At 54.6% G+C, this 16646-nt stretch overlaps 1 protein-coding gene across 5 annotated transcripts in view; it reads right to left on the bottom strand.

Annotated features, from left to right (window-relative positions):
* The window catches only part of SH3PXD2A (SH3 and PX domains 2A), a 261353-nt gene that overhangs the window by 24513 nt on the left and 220194 nt on the right, over positions 1 to 16646 (bottom strand). For all 5 annotated transcript variants that reach the window (XM_033183812.1, XM_033183820.1, XM_033183827.1 and 2 more), the window contains 2 exons: positions 6395 to 6508; positions 1825 to 1908 (listed from right to left, as the gene is read on the bottom strand). In XM_033183812.1, the coding sequence (XP_033039703.1) occupies positions 1825 to 1908; positions 6395 to 6508 (198 nt within the window). The remainder of the gene's footprint in view (positions 1 to 1824; positions 1909 to 6394; positions 6509 to 16646) is intronic.

Raw genomic sequence — 16646 nt, 5'->3', positions numbered from 1 at the left:
TCTTGGCTGCCTGGTTTAACTTAGCCCATCAGGCTAAGGCTGGGAAATTATGTTGTTTAGGTTTCTTATTGAAGAGAGAGAAAGAAAGAGAGCAAGAGCTGGGGGCTTATATTTGCTTAGGTATGGGTGACCAAGAATTAGGCATTTCATTGCATATTTGTGTCTCTACATATCACTGTATGTCTGTGATTGGGCTATATGTGGTGCAAGGCATCGTGTGTATGAAGCTGTATGTGTCCTTGTGAGTGTTGCTGTGGAGGTACGCGTGGCGTATGTGTGTATGTTGTGTATATGTGTGTGTGATGATTTTGTGACTGTGTATGATGCATTTGTGATTGTATAAACAGAAGACACATGGCACAGTGTATGCGCAGCTGCATAACTGGAATTGTGTACGTGTACTGTGAGTGGCTGTGTGCCTGGGACTGTGGGTATGTGGGTATCGGGGAGGCTGGATGTGACAGGGCGCACAGTCATATCTGTGGCCATGAGGGCTGTGCATGTCTGTGGGGTTGTGGAGATGGTCATGTTTGGGGCTTAGTGTGCAAGGGTGTTTGGAGCCAAGCCTTCATCCCTGCTGCACATTTCCAGACCTACGTCCCACTCTCTTTTGCCGCCAAGGCTTGAGCTACGTCCTAGCTTTAGGGTGGCCTTCACTCTATGTCCAGCCTGTTCTTGCTGTTTCTACAACTTGGCCCCAGCCCTGTGTCAGCTCGCTGGGTCTGGCCTGCCTGAAGCCCTGCCCTCAGGACAAGCTGGACTCCTCATGGCCAGTGCTCTGTGCCTGACGCTGAGCCAGCCACAGGCTGTAACCACCTGTGTCCAGGCTTCCTGCTGCCTTGGGCCTGGGGCAGACACCAAAACGTGCTCTTATGGTCATTTAGAACCAAGTTGTGAGGGTGGGGGACACTGGGTGTCCCCGCTTCCAGAAAGGCCAATGTTTATGACATACCCCTCTCTGTGCCGTCATTCTGAGAAGCACACACAAAACCCGCTCCATGTGGGGCTGGCCAAGCCCTGGCCCAGGGGGTCTGCAGATGTTTAGGGGTTTGATCAGCGGCCCAGCCCTGGGGGTTTGTTCCACTCCCTTACCTTCCAAGTTCCTGGATGCTAGAAAGATCCTGGGTGAGAAAGCTCTAAACCCACAAACATCTGATCAGCCCATGTGCCAGGTCTGGGGGGCTCTATGGACTCCCCTGGATCAGGCCCCTCCTGAAGCCCCAGCACTTACTGCTCCTGGCTGGACCTGACCCTCAGCAGAGCCTGTTGGGCTGCACCCTGGTACTAGGCTGGGTCTGGCTTTGCTCCCTTTCTAGTTTCTGTGGAGCTAGCAGGAGGAGCGTGAATGTGAGCCGGTCCTTCTTTCTGCTTTGTTTCCAAGCAACTGATAGAAGAACTTTGGCTGAGGGAGCCTTTTCTCAGAGGACAGGGGCCATGAAGAATAGGGGAGTGGGATGGCCCAGAGGGCTAGACATGCTTAGCTCCTTTAATCTGCAGCTTCCAGGGCCAATGTGGCCTTTCTTAAAGACTCGAGACCCCCTGTCCCCCTCCTCAAGCCCCTGTGCCTTTTCAAGGAACCCACAACTGTGTTCCATGACCCTCATACCCAGGATGTTGACAAAAGCCAGAGACACCCCCAGTGCCACCCCAGTTCCCAAGCAGGCCCACCCCACACCAGCTGCAGTAGGTGAGAAAAAAGCCGGCCCGTGAATCTGGGTGAATGAGGAGGCCACAGGGCAGAGAGCAGAGCCCGGAAAGAAAGAGCAGTGTTAGCGAGAGACAGGCGGTCGCTGCGAGGGAGGAGAAGCCAGCTCCCGCAGTCACCTCGGCTGTGCTGCCTGTTGACCATCCCGCCCAGGGTCCACCGGCGATCCAGGCGCCGCAGATGGGCCTTGCGTCTCTTGGACACTGGTGTGGGAGATGGCGATGGAGCATGCGGCCAACAGCAACCGGCGGAGAGAATGGAGATGAGGATGAGATGGGATGGGGGCGGGAGGAAGGGGCACAGGGAGGGGAGGCCCACACTTCCAGGTCACCACCACCTGGACTGAACCAAAGGCATGCCCCTGTTGGATGGGGCAGATATGACAGGTCATGGTTGGCACACAGGGAAAAATTCAGCCAAACTCCCCAGTGTGCTCCCCTGAGCCTAGGAGTGGGTTAAAGCCTTTAGAATCCCACCACCTTAGAGACAAAGAGGGTCCCTAGCTCCAGCCCAGTGCAAGGCAGCCCCTCAGCTGCAGCCTCCAGGGATGGTGAGATCAGTGTCCCTCACTGCTGGGCGGTGCTGATTCCCAGGAGGGTTTGGGGTCCTGCAACATCTGAGCTTATGTCCACTCACTCACTGAGTACTGACTGTGAACGTGCTACCTTGGACAGGCACCACACTTGGAAGAATCAGTGTGCCCAAGAGAGACTTGGATCCCTTCCTTGCGGGGCTGAAAGCTCTCGCCATTCTGGGAACTTTGCCCTGTGTCTCTGCATTCCCAGGGCCTAGCACAGGGCCAGGCACATAGCTGGGTCCCAGGAAGCAGCTGTTGAATGGAATGACACAAGGGTGGGTGCCAGAGGCCCTGGCTCTGCTCCTCCTCTCAGGCCACGCGTTGGGACATCTGATGACAGGGGCCCCCCTCCCCAGCTTCTCACTGCTCCGGACCCCGCGCACTGGGCAGCCTGCACTGCTCCTCTGGTGGCTGCTGCTTGGCTCTGAGCCCCCTGCACCCTCTGCTGAGACCCCAGCTCCAGATGCCTCTGTCTTCCTGTGGGACTCCCAGATGAAACGGACACTGGAACAGGGCTACAGGGTGCCAGCTGGCCTCACTTCCTGGCACCACACAAAGAAAGTGCCAGGCTGCCTGGGTCTGGAGATGGGAGGGGGGCCAGTGGCTGGAGTGAAAATAAAACCGTCCCAGACCACCGAGGCCCTGGGAAAGCACTCGCTTTCCTGGAAGGAGAGGGACCTGTCTGACCTGCCTCTTATAAGGAGGAGGGCTGGACAAAAGGCTAGGAGGTGTGGATTCCAGTCCAGGCCCCGCTGCCAGCAACCTGTGTCACTGGGAGGCCGGCCATTCCTCTCTAAGCCTCTCTGTCCTCATCTATCTTAGAGTGACACCACCTGCCCTGGTGTGAGCCTAGACAAGGGGCTGAAAGGCTCTGGGAAACATGAATCAGGTCCTGTGCAAGGCCTCCTGGCGGGGCGGGGAGAGGTGGAGGAGGTGTGTAGGGCTTCTCTGTAGAGATGGACGGGTTCAGCTCATGGCCAGACCAGAGGCCGCATTCACAGTAAGGTGTTGATGTCGGCATTTACTCTGTGTGCCAGGCCCAGTTTAAACCACGTACAGGGATCATCTCACTTGGGCCTCACAAAAGCCCTATGTGGTTAGCATCTTACAAATGGGGAAACAGAGGCACAGGGTTTTAAGGAACACTCTGTGTCAGGTAGCATGTGAATCCAGGCAGTCTGGCTCCAAAGCCCAGACTCTTACCACAGACTTTACACCCTGAGTTATTGCTCTTCCCCTAACTCTGCTGCCCCTTGGGCTGCCAAGCCCTGGGAAGAGGGGGCTGTGGGGAGGGGACAGGGTCTGGGTGCTGGGGAATCTGCTCACTACCTGGGTACACGCCCTTGGTACAGCAGCACAGAAGACCGTGGTCTGTTCCGCATGTCCCACTATGCGCCCACTCTGGAGAAGCAGGTCCATACTGGTAGGTGTGGGACACAGGAGCAAAGGCAGAGACTTAGGTTCTGGTCTTCGCTCTATCACAAATGAACTCGAGGGCGTGACAGAGGTGACACACCTCTCCTGGTTCACTGAAGCACCCTGCAAATGTCAGGCTTGGACCCGCACCTCTATCAGTGGTCAAGAAAGTCTCAACTCCCACCCTTACTACCATACTGAACTCCCACAGCACACCTGGGTTCAAGAGCCGCATGAACACACACCAGAGTGTCTCATGATGAGGACATACCAGAACAGCCAATCATCTTTTCTTCCCAAAGTAATGAAGCATGAGCTATTAGGAAAGCTTTGATAGGATGCAGGCTTCCAATTTCTGTCTACAGGGTTCAGAGCATCTATGATGGGATGGCCATAGTGCTGGGGTAGAGATGGCTGCAGAGGGAACTAGGGTCGGCCAATCTCTTGGCCATGTGGCTGCAGGTGCAGAGAGACTAGTGGACACACCACAGCAGCCGGGGCCTTAGGCCCAGGGGACCCATCCCTGAGCCCTTCTGTAGATCTGGGTGGGAAATGCCCAAGATGTGATGGTGGAATCCACAGCTATCCAGAAGTTGCCAAGAGTATTGACACACAGGCCCTGTCAGAGGCGTGCAGAGGAACCTATTTTAGGAGAATCACCCTGGGCATGCACACGCACACACACACACCCCCTCTGAACGCAGAACCTGCACTGGCAGCCTGATTCTTCCTCCATCAAGGTCAAAATCCTGCACAACCCACTACTACTTGTTCTGCGTGCAAAGCACCTGCCGTCTGTTCCAACCAGGCTGGCATCTGTGCTCCACGCCTCTCGGGCGCTTTCCTGCCTTGGCCTTCTCCCCACTCAGTGCCTAAGTCCTCCATAATCGACCCAACAGCTCCGCTCTGACCTTCCTGGTGCAGCCTTTTCAACTGGGGCTCTGATTCATACACGCACTGCCCTAGAGCTGCCTGTACTGCTTACAAGCAAAATGCTTCACAGAGAGGTGAGTGGCACAGCAGTGAGGACCACGGGACAAAGGAGGTGGACTAGGGTCCAAACCTGATAAACATCTTGAAGCCTCAGTTCCCACTGCTGGAAAGATGGGGATGGCCATAGCCACAGAGTTCTCCCAGGGTGGAGGCAAGGGCATTTCAGGACCCGGTCTAGTATCTGGTACTTTGTGAACTCCTGCTGTTTTTGAGAGACCCTGGCATACCTTGTAGAATGTAGAACTAGGGGCTGGGCACTGTGTGCCTGTAATCCCAGCACTTTGGGAGGCTGAGGTGGGTGAATTGCTTGGGGCCAGGAGTTCAAGACCAGCCTGACCAACATGGTGAGACCCCATCTCTACTAAAAACAAAACTTAGCCAGGCGTGGTGGTGATATGTGCCTGTAATCCCAGCTACTCGGGAGGCTGAGGCATGAGAATTGCTTGAGCCCAGGAGGCAGAGGTTGCAGTGAGCTGACATTGTGCCACTGCACTTCAGCCTAGGAGACAGAGCAAGGCTCTGTCTCAACAACACCAAAAAGAATGTGGAACTAGGTAGGAGGCGAGGCTGGGGACTGCAGGCATGTGAGGCCAGACCTACCTCAGGGGCCAAGACTCTCCCCTGCTGTAGAGATGCAATGGAACCAGAGGGGAGATGGGGGCAGGCTCGGCCCCAGGGCTCAGGGAGCAGCCCAGCCTGAACATGCGGACCCTTCCCAATGGGGCCTTGTCCCTGGAAACCTGTCACACAGTGGAAGCACATGGCAGGGGCCGAGGCTCTGGTCAACGGGCTGAAATAAAGCCTCGACATAGGAGGAAGGGTGAGGCCCCAACTGCCCACCGAGTAACCGACATTTAGGGGAAGGATGAATAAGGAGCTGGCACTTGGTGGCTGCTTACTTTGGCCTGGCAGCAGGAAGCAGGCCTGGAGGTGGCCCGAGCGCCGGGTGGCGGCCTTCATCCCTCTGGCTTTCAGACATATCCATCTGGGCCATCCCCACCAACCGTTAGGGAAAGAATTCCTGCAGCCAGGCCATGGGAGGCTTGGAAACCACTAGGAGCAGGCAGCCAGGAACTGGGGGTGGCTCAAATGGACTGGGATCAAGCAGCCTGCTCTGGGGAGTACGGAAGCCACAGTTAGGTCCAGGCCAGTGCTGGCTGAGGGGGCAGGGGCAGGCTCTTTGAAATGCAAAGAGAAAGACCCTGAGAAACCTCACTGAGTAGTTTTTAAGTGTTTGGAATTTAAAAAAAAAAAAAAGAAAAAAAAAAAAAAAAGGAAGAGCTGGGTGCAGTGGCCCACACCTGTAATTCCAGCACTTTGTGAGGCCAAGGCGTGTGGACTGCTGGAGCCCAGGAGTTTGGCCAATATGGTGAAAGCCCGTCTCTAGAAAAAAATACAAAAATAAAAAATAAAAATAAAAAAAGGGGAGTGGGTGGGAAAACAAACCTCACAGAGTTAAAGCTAATCAGAGAGGCTGGCTGTGTAGGGGTCTGAGCCACCCCTCAGTTCCTGAGCCCCTGAGACAGAGCAGCAGGGGTCGGACTGGGGTGGGAGGTGAGATTCTGGGCCAGCCCTTACTGAGATGGGATCCCAAGGGAGGAGGCTCAGCTCACTTTAGGGGTTCCGTTGGTTTTAGGGAAGAATGGGAGAGCTGCCTGCAGAGGCCGCGTTGCTTCCTGCCCCTTGGACCTGCAAGCCCTCACCTTCTCCAGTCTTGGAGGTGTTGATGTCGGAGTCATCCCGAGTACCATTCTGGGCCTCCAGGTAGGTGGCAGGGACCCAGCCCTGCTCCTCAGAGGTGCTCACAAACCACCAGCCTGCAGGGAGGACAAGAAAGAATAGGACTGTGAGAGACTGCAGGGCAACAGGCGTGGCTCGGGGGCCAGGACGAGGAGGGAAGGAGAGGCACAAGAAGTGGAGCACGGAGCCAGATGGCCTGGGCACCCAGCAAATGGCTGGCCCAGCTCCAGCCTTGAGGAGCCTGCATCTGTTCTAAGGCAGGAAAGACCAGCACACTCCCTGAGAAGTGGGACGAATAAACTGCGACCCACACTAACAAATGTCTGATGGAAAATGAAATAGACATAGTGATATGTCCAGTGTGTGAAAATTCATCTTGTAGGAAAGGCCAAGGGAGCTCCGGCCATACAGAGAGACCATTTATGGTCTTTCAAACCCATTAGGATGCTGGTTTGCCTGGAGCTTGGCTGCCTTCTCAGCTTTCAAAGGCATCCAGACTAAGTGCCTCACAGACAGTGTCTAACAGTCAACGGTTGCCTTTTCCCCATCACGGGTCAGTGGTACCGTTGCATTGGCGCCACTCACAGCTGCCCTTTAAGTGTGTTGACGTTTCGGTCGCAGTAAGTGGGCACTGCATCCTCACACGATGCTTGAAGATCATGGCCAAGTGATAAAACCTCATTCACACAAAGTCCTCTGAGCACCCAGGTCTTGGACTCCACTGCCTTTGGTCCCTTCCGAGAAGGTCCTCTTCACACGGTCCTGTCTTCCTCCTCATCCCTTCTTCCCTGATACTTCTTTGCCCCCAAATGTAATTTGGTACTGATTCTCCTTTCTGCTTATGGCCCAGTTCTCCATTTCCTGTCTGGAGAACTCAAGGCTTCTCCCTGGGCAGCACTTGAGGCCCTGTCACCATCCACTGCAGCAAGTGACCACCCAAGGATCTAGGAGGCATGTTGGTGGGGGGAGGCTCTCTGATAGCTGCTGTGAAAACAATGGAGAGGAGAGGAAAACTGCCAGGTACCACTGCACAGTCGTGGGGAGACCTCAAGGACTTAGAACCCCAGCTCATCTTCTAGGTCTTCAACTAGGTCCTCACCATCCCGTATGACAGGTCTGGGCTTGCAAACAGCCAGCAGTCTAGTCCTGAATGCCCTCTGTCTCTCCTACCCTTTCTGGGGAGTTCCACAACCCTCTGCTTGCAGCTCTGCGAAGCCCATGAAATGCCCTGGACCAGGAGTCTGGACTGTTGAGGTCCAGGCCTCTGTGGCTCTGGCACCTCAGGAGGGCCACTGCCCTTTTAGGGTCTCGGTGTCCTCCTCTCTGGAGAGGGGTTATCTCTGAGCTACTGCCTCAAACACCATGATCCAGGGCCCTGCGGGCTGCCTGGGACAGCCCACAGACTCCTCTGTTCCCTCTGCCTGGGACAGCCCACAGACTCCTCTGTCCCCTCTGCCTGGGACAGCCCACAGACTCCTCTGTCCCCTCTGCCTGGGACAGCCCACAGACTCCTCTGTCCCTCTCTGCTTGGGGTGAGAGAAGAGAGGTAACAGGATCATTTCCGGAGAACCCTGGGTCAGGCCCTCTGCTCCCTGTGCCCATCTCCCTCCCCTAGGCTCTGCCAACCCTGGAGACCACAACCTTCTCTTATGACACAACCCATACACGCCTGAAAAGAGGCAACCTGGGCCGATGAGTCACACGCCGTCAGAGTCAGGAAGATCTGGGGACATGCCCCCACTGCAGGTGAAGCAATGCTACCGGTCCGATTCCTCTACCTCCTGCTCTTGCTCCAAACCCTGTGTCTCCCAGATTGCCCACTTCTCGGACTGTCTGTGCCCGGGCCACTTACTGCCACATTTATTTCATAAACATGTACATAGGTGAATGAGACACTGTGGCATCGAGGGGCTGTAGAGCCTTGATTGGAGCCTAAGCAGGCTGGCCTCTAACCCCTACACTCTGCTGTCTGCGCAGGACCGAGATAGGCAGGCAATCTCCAGGGTGAGAAGCCCACACCAGTTCTCAGGTAAACTCTCTACCCCAGGCCCCTGAGACCTCCTGCACTGGGACATTGGTCTGAGGTTGGAAGAGGGCAGGTGGGCATCATGGGCGTGCTGGATAGGTCTCTGGATCACAGAAAAAGGTAGGTACCTCTTTGGAGAGAACAGCTGAAGTCACTGAGCAGCTCGTGGTTACAGGCAGGTGCTAGAACCCACTGGTTGGGGACAGGGCAGCAGCCACTGACAGGTCAGAGACTTCTGGACACACCACTAAAACTTATTGTCATTTCCCCAGCCTCTGGGGCTGGAGGTGGTTATCAGAGCACCAGACATCTGTACTCACTCAACTTGTGGGTGATGAGACTGCTTCCAGGTGGGCTGTAATTATGGGAACTCAGGAAGGGTCCAGACCATGCTTGGGGCATGCAGTACCCTTGAGAGCTAGCTGTAGTGGGCAATGGATGCCCACACTGGGGCCAAAGTCAGGCTGGAGGAGGTGGACCCTGGCACCTAGGGAGCCCCCACCTGACCTCTACTCACACCTTGGCTGTTCCGACATTTGGATAAACAAGAGGCACCATTCCTTCCACATTCGGCTATTGGGAGGAAAGCCAGTAGGACCCATTCGTTGACGTGGTGGAAGGGGTTTCACTGTCTACTTCCCTTGACCCAGGAAAAGCCCAACCTCCACTAGTCAAGGAGTCCCAGGGCTCTGTCTCCATGAGAATGCCCAACAAGCTTTCCATGTCTACCCTTTACAGAGACGTCCAGCAGAGGCAAAGGGCCTAGGCCTGTCTACCTGGGGAGAGGAGGGGAGAAGCAGCAACGGATGTAGGGAGCCTTTCAGCTGCCTTATGGCCCTGGGCCTGGAGTGGATATCTGCCTTCGTTCCCTCTGCCCAATTCAGGTTGGGAAAATACTACAGAGGCTTGCATGTCAATTCCCCTGCCTTTTGCCTGAAGGTGGCTGGAGGTCACCCTCATCTTGCCCACAGCCACTTGCACATTCTGAACCCAGCATGGGGCACTGAGAGGGCTGCCTGGAGCAGCACCCCCGTCCTCCCTGATGCTCAGGCCAGCATGGTTTGATTGCTCAGAAGCTGTGGCTGATGGAGGCCCCAAAGCAGCCAGAGGGCATGGACTTCGCAAGGGGCTCTGCGTGGGATGTTTTTCCCCCTTCTTGAGCCTCTGGGGGAGCACTCTCAGGAACCCCAGTGGCTTCTGCCAGGAAGCACCAGTCCCAGCTGTTCTCCCACAGACGCTGGCTAGAGGTCACAGAGCAGGGCTTTCCCGTCTCCCTGGGCTGTCATGTGACCCTGCCTCCTTACCACAGATGTGGGCACATCTGCCCACTCATCTCCTGATTAGTCTGTCATCTCTCTGGACACTGTTGATGGTTCCAAGCAAAGCTACTCAGGGGCTTTTTTAGGAGCAAACATGGGTGCTTTGATGATCTGAAACCTGAGTCCCACAAAACTCAGGAATTGCAGGGAGCATATGGGGTGAGAAGGCCTGAGAATTAAGTCAATAAAGCAGCAGCAGAGTCAAGAGCCGGAAGTGCTGGCTTGTGCCTATAATGTCAGCTGTTTGGGAGGCTAAGGTGGGTCACTTGAGGCCAGTTCAGCCTGGACAACATAGCAAGACCCCCACCCCTTCTCTTAAAAAAAAAGGAAAAAGATAAATCCCCCTTATCCACATGGGATACATTCCGAGACCCCCCAGTGGATGCCTGAAACTGCAGATAGTACCAAGCCCTTATATATACTATTTTTTTCCTATACATACATGCCTATGAAGAAGTTTAACTTACAAATTTAAGGCCAGGAGTTCAAGACCAGCCTAGGCAACAAAGTGAGACCCTATCTCTACCAAAAAGTTTAAAATTAGCTGGGTATAGTGGCACACACCTGTAGTCCTAGCTACTTGGGAGGCTGAGGTGGGAGGATCGCTCAAGCCCAGGAGCTTAAGGCTGCAGTGAGCTATGATCGTGCCACTGCACTGCAGCCTCGGTGACAGGGCAAGACTGCCTCCAAGTAAATAAATAATGTATAAATTTAATAATAAATAGAAATTTACAAGTTAGGTGCAGGAGATTAACAATAATTAATAAAATAGAACAATTATGACAATATGCTGTAATAAAAGTTATGTGAATGTGGTTTCCATCTCTCAAAATACTGTAATATTTTCTGACCATGGTTAACCTCAGGTAGCTGAAACCAGAGAGCAAAACTGCAGATGGCTGGGGGGACTACTGCATCTGGAGCTGGGTTTCAGTCATTTGAACAGAGACAGTCCTCGCTGATGCCACCCCTAACAATCACTAAGCATCATGACTGAAGATCCCCCATCGCGAACTAAATCTGAGGAACAAAAGTCAGCCGGGCACCTGCCACAGACCTCAGGAGGGAAGGACAGAGCCCACCAAGCCATTCTGGGCATGTGGTCACCCCCCAAATTTCTGCTCACCAGGCTGTAACCCCCAAGAATCCCAAAGAGCTGATACCACAATTCCCAACTCAGAGTCACTTATAGGAGGCTCTTGAAAGCTGAGGCTCTCACATGCCTTCCCAGGTCCAGGTTCTAATGTCAGTAGTGGTCAGGTGGGGGTGGTTCGTGCCTGTAATCCCAGCACTTTGGGAGGCCAAGGTGGGAGGACTGTTTGAGCCCAGGAGTTCAAGACCTGCCTGGGCAGCATAGCGAGATCCTGTCTCTTACCAAAAAATGTTGATAGTGCACAGTTCTGGTTCCCATGTCTCATCCTGACGCTTCTCGCACTAACCACCTTAGGTGGTAGTATATATCTGTGGTCCCTGCTACTTAGAGCCTGAGGTGAGAGGCTGGCTTGGGCACAGGAGGTTGAGGCTGCAGTGAGCCGTGATCACACCACTGCACTCCAGCCTAGGTGACACAGCGAGACCCTACCTAAAAAAAAAACCAACCACATACCCTTGTCCACACCTCCCCCAGCACACTTCCTCTCTGCCACTGCACTCTCAGATCCTGTGGGAAAGAAAACGGTGCCTCTACATGCGTTGGAGGGGCTCACTAGCTGATGCCTGAGCCCTTCAGGGGAGCTGGGCCACATCCAGGGGTTCAGGTTTTGCTTGCTCCTCAGTGGCACACCAGTGACTTTGGTCAGGAGCCCTGGTTGCCACAATTGACGTCTGAGCTGCTGGCACCTGGCAGAGGCCTGTCAGCAGCCATGGGTGGGGTCAGCCCAGGGAGTCTTTCCAAGAGGTCCAACAGTGTGACTCACGCCAGGCTTCCTGGAGGTCTGCATAGAGCCGGGGTGGGCGCCTCTGCTCATGTTAACCTGTGCCCACCTAGGTGGTATTTGAGCCTATCTTTGCTCAGTGGAATGCCCACAGCCAAGCTGGTGGCAGGCTCTTCTCTGCAGCTGTCATCTCCCCTAGCATCAACAGAGCCTAGGCCGGGCGCGGTGGCTCACGCCTGTAATCCCAACACTTTGGGAGGCCAAGGTGGGCAGATCACAAGATCAAGAGATTGAGACCATCCTGGCCAACATGGTGAAACCCTGTCTCTACTAAAAATACAAAAATTAGCTGGGCGTGGTGGTGTGCGCCTATAGTCCCAGTAACTTGGGAGGCTGCGGCAAGGGAATCGCTGGAACCTGGGAGGTGGAGGATACAGTGAGCTGAGATCACACCACTGCACTCCAGCCTGGCAACGAGTGAGACTCCATCTCAAAAACAAACAAAAAAAACAAACCTCCCCCGCCGCCAATAGATAGATAAATAAATAAATAAATAATTAATTAATTAAAAAAAACAGAGCCTGACACAGGAAGGACCTGAGACCTGAAGCCACACAGCCCCACTCTGCACATGCTGGAGCTGGCATGGCAAGCCCAGGCTGTTGAGGATGAAAGTCTCAGCCCCGGCCGGGTGCGGTGGCTCAAGCCTGTAATCCCAGCACTTTGGGAGACGCAGGCAGACGGATCGCTCGAGGCCAGGAATTTGAAACCAGCCTGGCCAACATAGTAAAACCCTGTCTCTACTAAAAATACAGAAATTAGCCGGGTGTAGCGGCCCATGCCTGTAATCCCAGCTACTGGGGAGGCTGAGGTACGAGAATCACTTGAGCCCGGTAGTCGGAGGTTGCAGTGAGCCAAGATCATGCCATTGCATTCCAGCCTGGGTGACAGAGTGAGACTCTGTCTCAAAAACAAAAACAAAAACAAAAAAACGCTGGGCGTGGTGGCTCACGCCTGTAATCCCTATAGCACTTTGGAAGGCTGAGGCAGGCAGATCACTTGAGGTCAGGAGTTCAAGACCAGCCTGGCCAACATGGTAAAACCGTGTCTCTACCAAAAATACAAAAAAATTAGCCAGGTGTGGTGGTGGATGCCTGTAATCCCAGCTACTCGGGAGGCTGAGGTATGAGAATCGCTTGAACCCGGGTGGTGGAGATTGCAGTGAGCCGAGATCGTGCCATGGCACTCCAGTCTAGGCAATGGAGCAAGACTCTCTCCAAAAAAAAAAAAAAAAAAAAGACTCAGCTCAAGTCTTGATGGCACAGTGGGAGAACAGGGTTCTAATAGGATCCTAAGTTGCTATTAAATATCTTAGGGTGAGGAGCTCCTGGTCAGCAGTTAATGTGGTCCAGCCACTGTAGAAGCTTCTGGTGCAGCAGAAATGCTGAGGTGGGAAGAACTCAGAGACAATCCTGGGCACATCCCTGGGCCACCCACACTGTCTGAGAGGCAGACTGCCATGCTGCCCTGCCCCACGGGCCCCTCTGCCGTACATTCGGCTCCACAGCAAGTTTTGGCCCAGCTCTCCTTGTGCGCTGAGGCCTGTGTGGCAGAGGTAGGAGCGGGGGCCAGGCCTGCTCTGCCCCCGGGAGCTTCCAGCTGCCTGTGAGTGCAGACCCACCCGCCATCCTGGATCCCTGGCTCCTGGGGAAGGAAAGGAGCAGGACTTACATGGAAAGCTTGCCCAAGAATGAAGAAGAGGAGAAGAGGATACCTCCAGTGGAGAAGAGACCCAGATCCTGGGATCAGGAGGCCTTTGGAGCCAAGGAGAAAGGCCTTGTGTGCTTGGACATGATATGCACATAGCACCAAGGCCGTGTCTGTACATGTGTGTATCACACACATTTACAGCTGAACACTGAGCAGGGCGGTCTGTGTTAGGCACTTGCTCTACATATATTACTTTATTCACACTTCAAGGATCTTGAGAAATAAATGTTCTTGTCATCATCCATCCCGCTTTGCAGATGAGGACTCTAGGCCCCACAAAAAGGGAGTCCAGCTGCAGAACCCAGGTTCTTAGCCACCGTCAGCAGATAAGGTACAGGTCTGTTGCACGCACAAGGGTAAGGTGACTCCTTGAGAATGTATGGCCCTGAATATTGGTACTTTACACAGACACCTGAGAGTGGACACGTCTCTGAGCAGGAGAGATGCCAGCCTGCATGTGCCTGGGTGTCAATGTGTACAGCTGACGGTCCTCTGGGAACAGAGGTAATAATTAGGGATACTGAGTCAGAAAGACTTGAAGTCAGGTCCTGGCTTGCTGCTTCCCAGCTGTGTGACCTTAGGAAAGTTACTAAACCTTTCTGAGTCTCAGTCACCCTCTTTGTAATGACAATAATGAATGGAGCGTATTTCCTGAGGTTGTTGAGGGGAATAAAGGAGATACTGCAGGGAGGTAGCTTAGGTTGAGCTATTATCCACATGGCGGTAGTCGTTAATCACTAGAGGGTCAGCACCCATAGGTGGCCAGGTGGTGTCTGTGCCATGCACAAGCAGAGGACAGCCTACGCAGATCAGGAGGCACTCGCTTATCTCGGGAAACTGACTTGATTGTGTGTAGGCGTGTGCCCACGCATCTGCTCTAAGCTGGGGTTTTAGGGCTGTCTTCAGGGGTTTCAGAAGGATGGAAGGAAGTGGACTGAGAAAGTGGCCCTATCTGTGCCCAGGTTTGGGGGCAGCTGTTCTCTGGCTGGCTGCCACACCTGGCTTCCTCCCTGAGAAGTCAACCCTGGTTTCCAGGTACAAAGGAAGCAGGATCTTTTTGGGAGGTGGGGCAGGGAGCTTGGTGGCAGCAAGAGATAGTGGGGACCCTTCCAAAGGGCCTGGGCTGGCTGGGTGCCCCCTTAGTGCACCCTCCAGCCCAGCCTGGCAGCCAGGCCCTCTGATGCCCACCAGGTCGTCTGATGCCTGCCAGGGCCTTGCTTAGGCAGGTCTTCTGGCCTGGAGTGCCTTTATGCTGAGATGACCCCTCCCAGACAGGGGCCAGGGAAGGGGCTACCACGCTCATTCCCTTGAATGGGAAACTGCAGCCTGTTTTAGAGGAACCCTGAGAGAGGACCCCAGGTACACATGGTGTGTGGCGGAAACCTTTATTCTAGAGTCTCTTGCCCTGGTCTTCAGGGCTAAACCCCAAGACTGGAGAATTTGTTTAGAATCCCAAACTGGACAATACCCTGAAGCTGCCTCACTTGGCCTCTCCTCCCATCGGGCCCTGTCTCTGCAATGCCAGAAGACCAGGGCCCAGCCCTTTCCAGGTGGCAGAGGCCCAGAAAGAACGAACATGTACCCTGGCATTTGCAGCCAGCCCTGCTCTGTGGGCCTCAAGTAACAAGCCACTTTGCAATGACCCACGGGCTAAGGAGAGGAGAAGGCAACATGGGGGGTTCTGGCCAGCACCTCCAGCTCAGGGCAGGGAAGGGAGGATGTCCTAGCCCCAGGAGGGAGAAGCTCGGGCCCAAGCACCAGGTCCTCCCTCTCTCCAGGCTGAGCATCTTCAGTGAACTGGCCCAGCAGAGTCCACCTGTTTGGCCAGTTTCAAAGCTGTCTCAAATTGACTGATGCTGACACCTGGGGAGGGAGGGAAAGAGCAGAGATGGAGCCAGGCGTTGTGGCTCACACCTGTAATCCCAGCACTTTGGGAGGCCGAGGCGGGCAGATCACGAGGTCAGGAAATCGAGACCATTCTAGCTAACACAGTGAAACCCCGTCTCTACTAAAAATACAAAAAAATTAGCCGGGCCTGGTGGCAGGCGCCTGTAGTCCCATCTACTCAGGAGGCTGAGGCAGGAGAATGGTGTGAACCTGGGAGGCGGAGCTTGCAGTGAGCCGAAGTCGAGCCACTGCACTCCATCCTGGGCGACAGAGCGAGACTCCGTGTTAAGAAAAAAAAAGAAAAAGGGTAGAGATGGAAACTGAGGCAAAGATTGACACACACACAGAGACAGAGGGAAATGAAAGAGTGAGCCAGACAGAGCGAGAGGCCAGGAGAGGGACCGGGGCCTTAGCCTCTCCAGGAATGGGGGAGCCTGGCTGAGGGCAGCAGGAAGTGACGGGCACTCCCAGGCCACTGCTGTCCCCAGGGTGACTAGGCCACAATGGCCTCCTTAAGGAGGGAGAATAATGAGCTCGTTAGGGCCAGAGTGAGGCCAGCTGCACACAATTAGGATGTTAATAAAGTCCTCTGAGGTCACGCCTTGGCCTAGGACAAAACAGCTGGTAGGGGGAGGGGAGACCCCCACTCCTTCCTCTCCCTCTGAAATCCTCTCGTCCTCCCGACTCCCCACCCTTCCAGCCCTGTTCAGCCCAGGATTGCACCCAAGCATGCTTCTTTTTTTTTTTTTTTTTTTTTTGAGGCGGAGTCTCGCTCTGTCGCCCGGACTGGAGTGCAGTGGCGCGATCTCGGCTCACTGCAAGCTCCGCCTCCCGGGTTTACGCCATTCTCCTGCCTCAGCCTCCCGAGTAGCTGGGACTACAGGCGCCCGCCACCTCGCCCGGCTAGTTTTTGTATTTTTAGTAGAGACGGGGTTTCACTGTGTTAGCCAGGGTGGTCTCGATCTCCTGACCTCGTGATCCGCCCGTCTCGGCCTCCCAAAGTGCTGGGATTACAGGCTTGAGCCACCGCGCCCGGCCCCAAGGATGCTTCTTAACCCCTTCTTCCTAGACAGACCTCAGTTAGGATCCTAGCTTTACCACTCACTGTTGGCGTGACCTGGGGTAGGTCACTGGCCCTCTCTGAGCCTCACTGGCACACCAGAGTAATATTAAGTACCTGGGGATGTCCAGTGGCATCAGGAACATACAGTGTATGCAATACCCAGAGATTTTCACCAGCAAGTATTTCCCGAGCACCTGGTATGGGCCAGGTCCTGTTCCACGCACGAGGACACTGCAGTGAACAACACCCATCCGGGACTCAGGCTCTCCTCCCCCA

This window comes from Trachypithecus francoisi, unplaced genomic scaffold, assembly GCF_009764315.1.
Source record: "Trachypithecus francoisi isolate TF-2019V2 unplaced genomic scaffold, Tfra_2.0 Contig01579, whole genome shotgun sequence".
NCBI lineage: Eukaryota > Metazoa > Chordata > Mammalia > Primates > Cercopithecidae > Trachypithecus > Trachypithecus francoisi.
The sequence above is the reverse complement of the archived record's forward strand: the minus strand, read 5'-3'. Positions and strand labels throughout refer to the sequence as shown.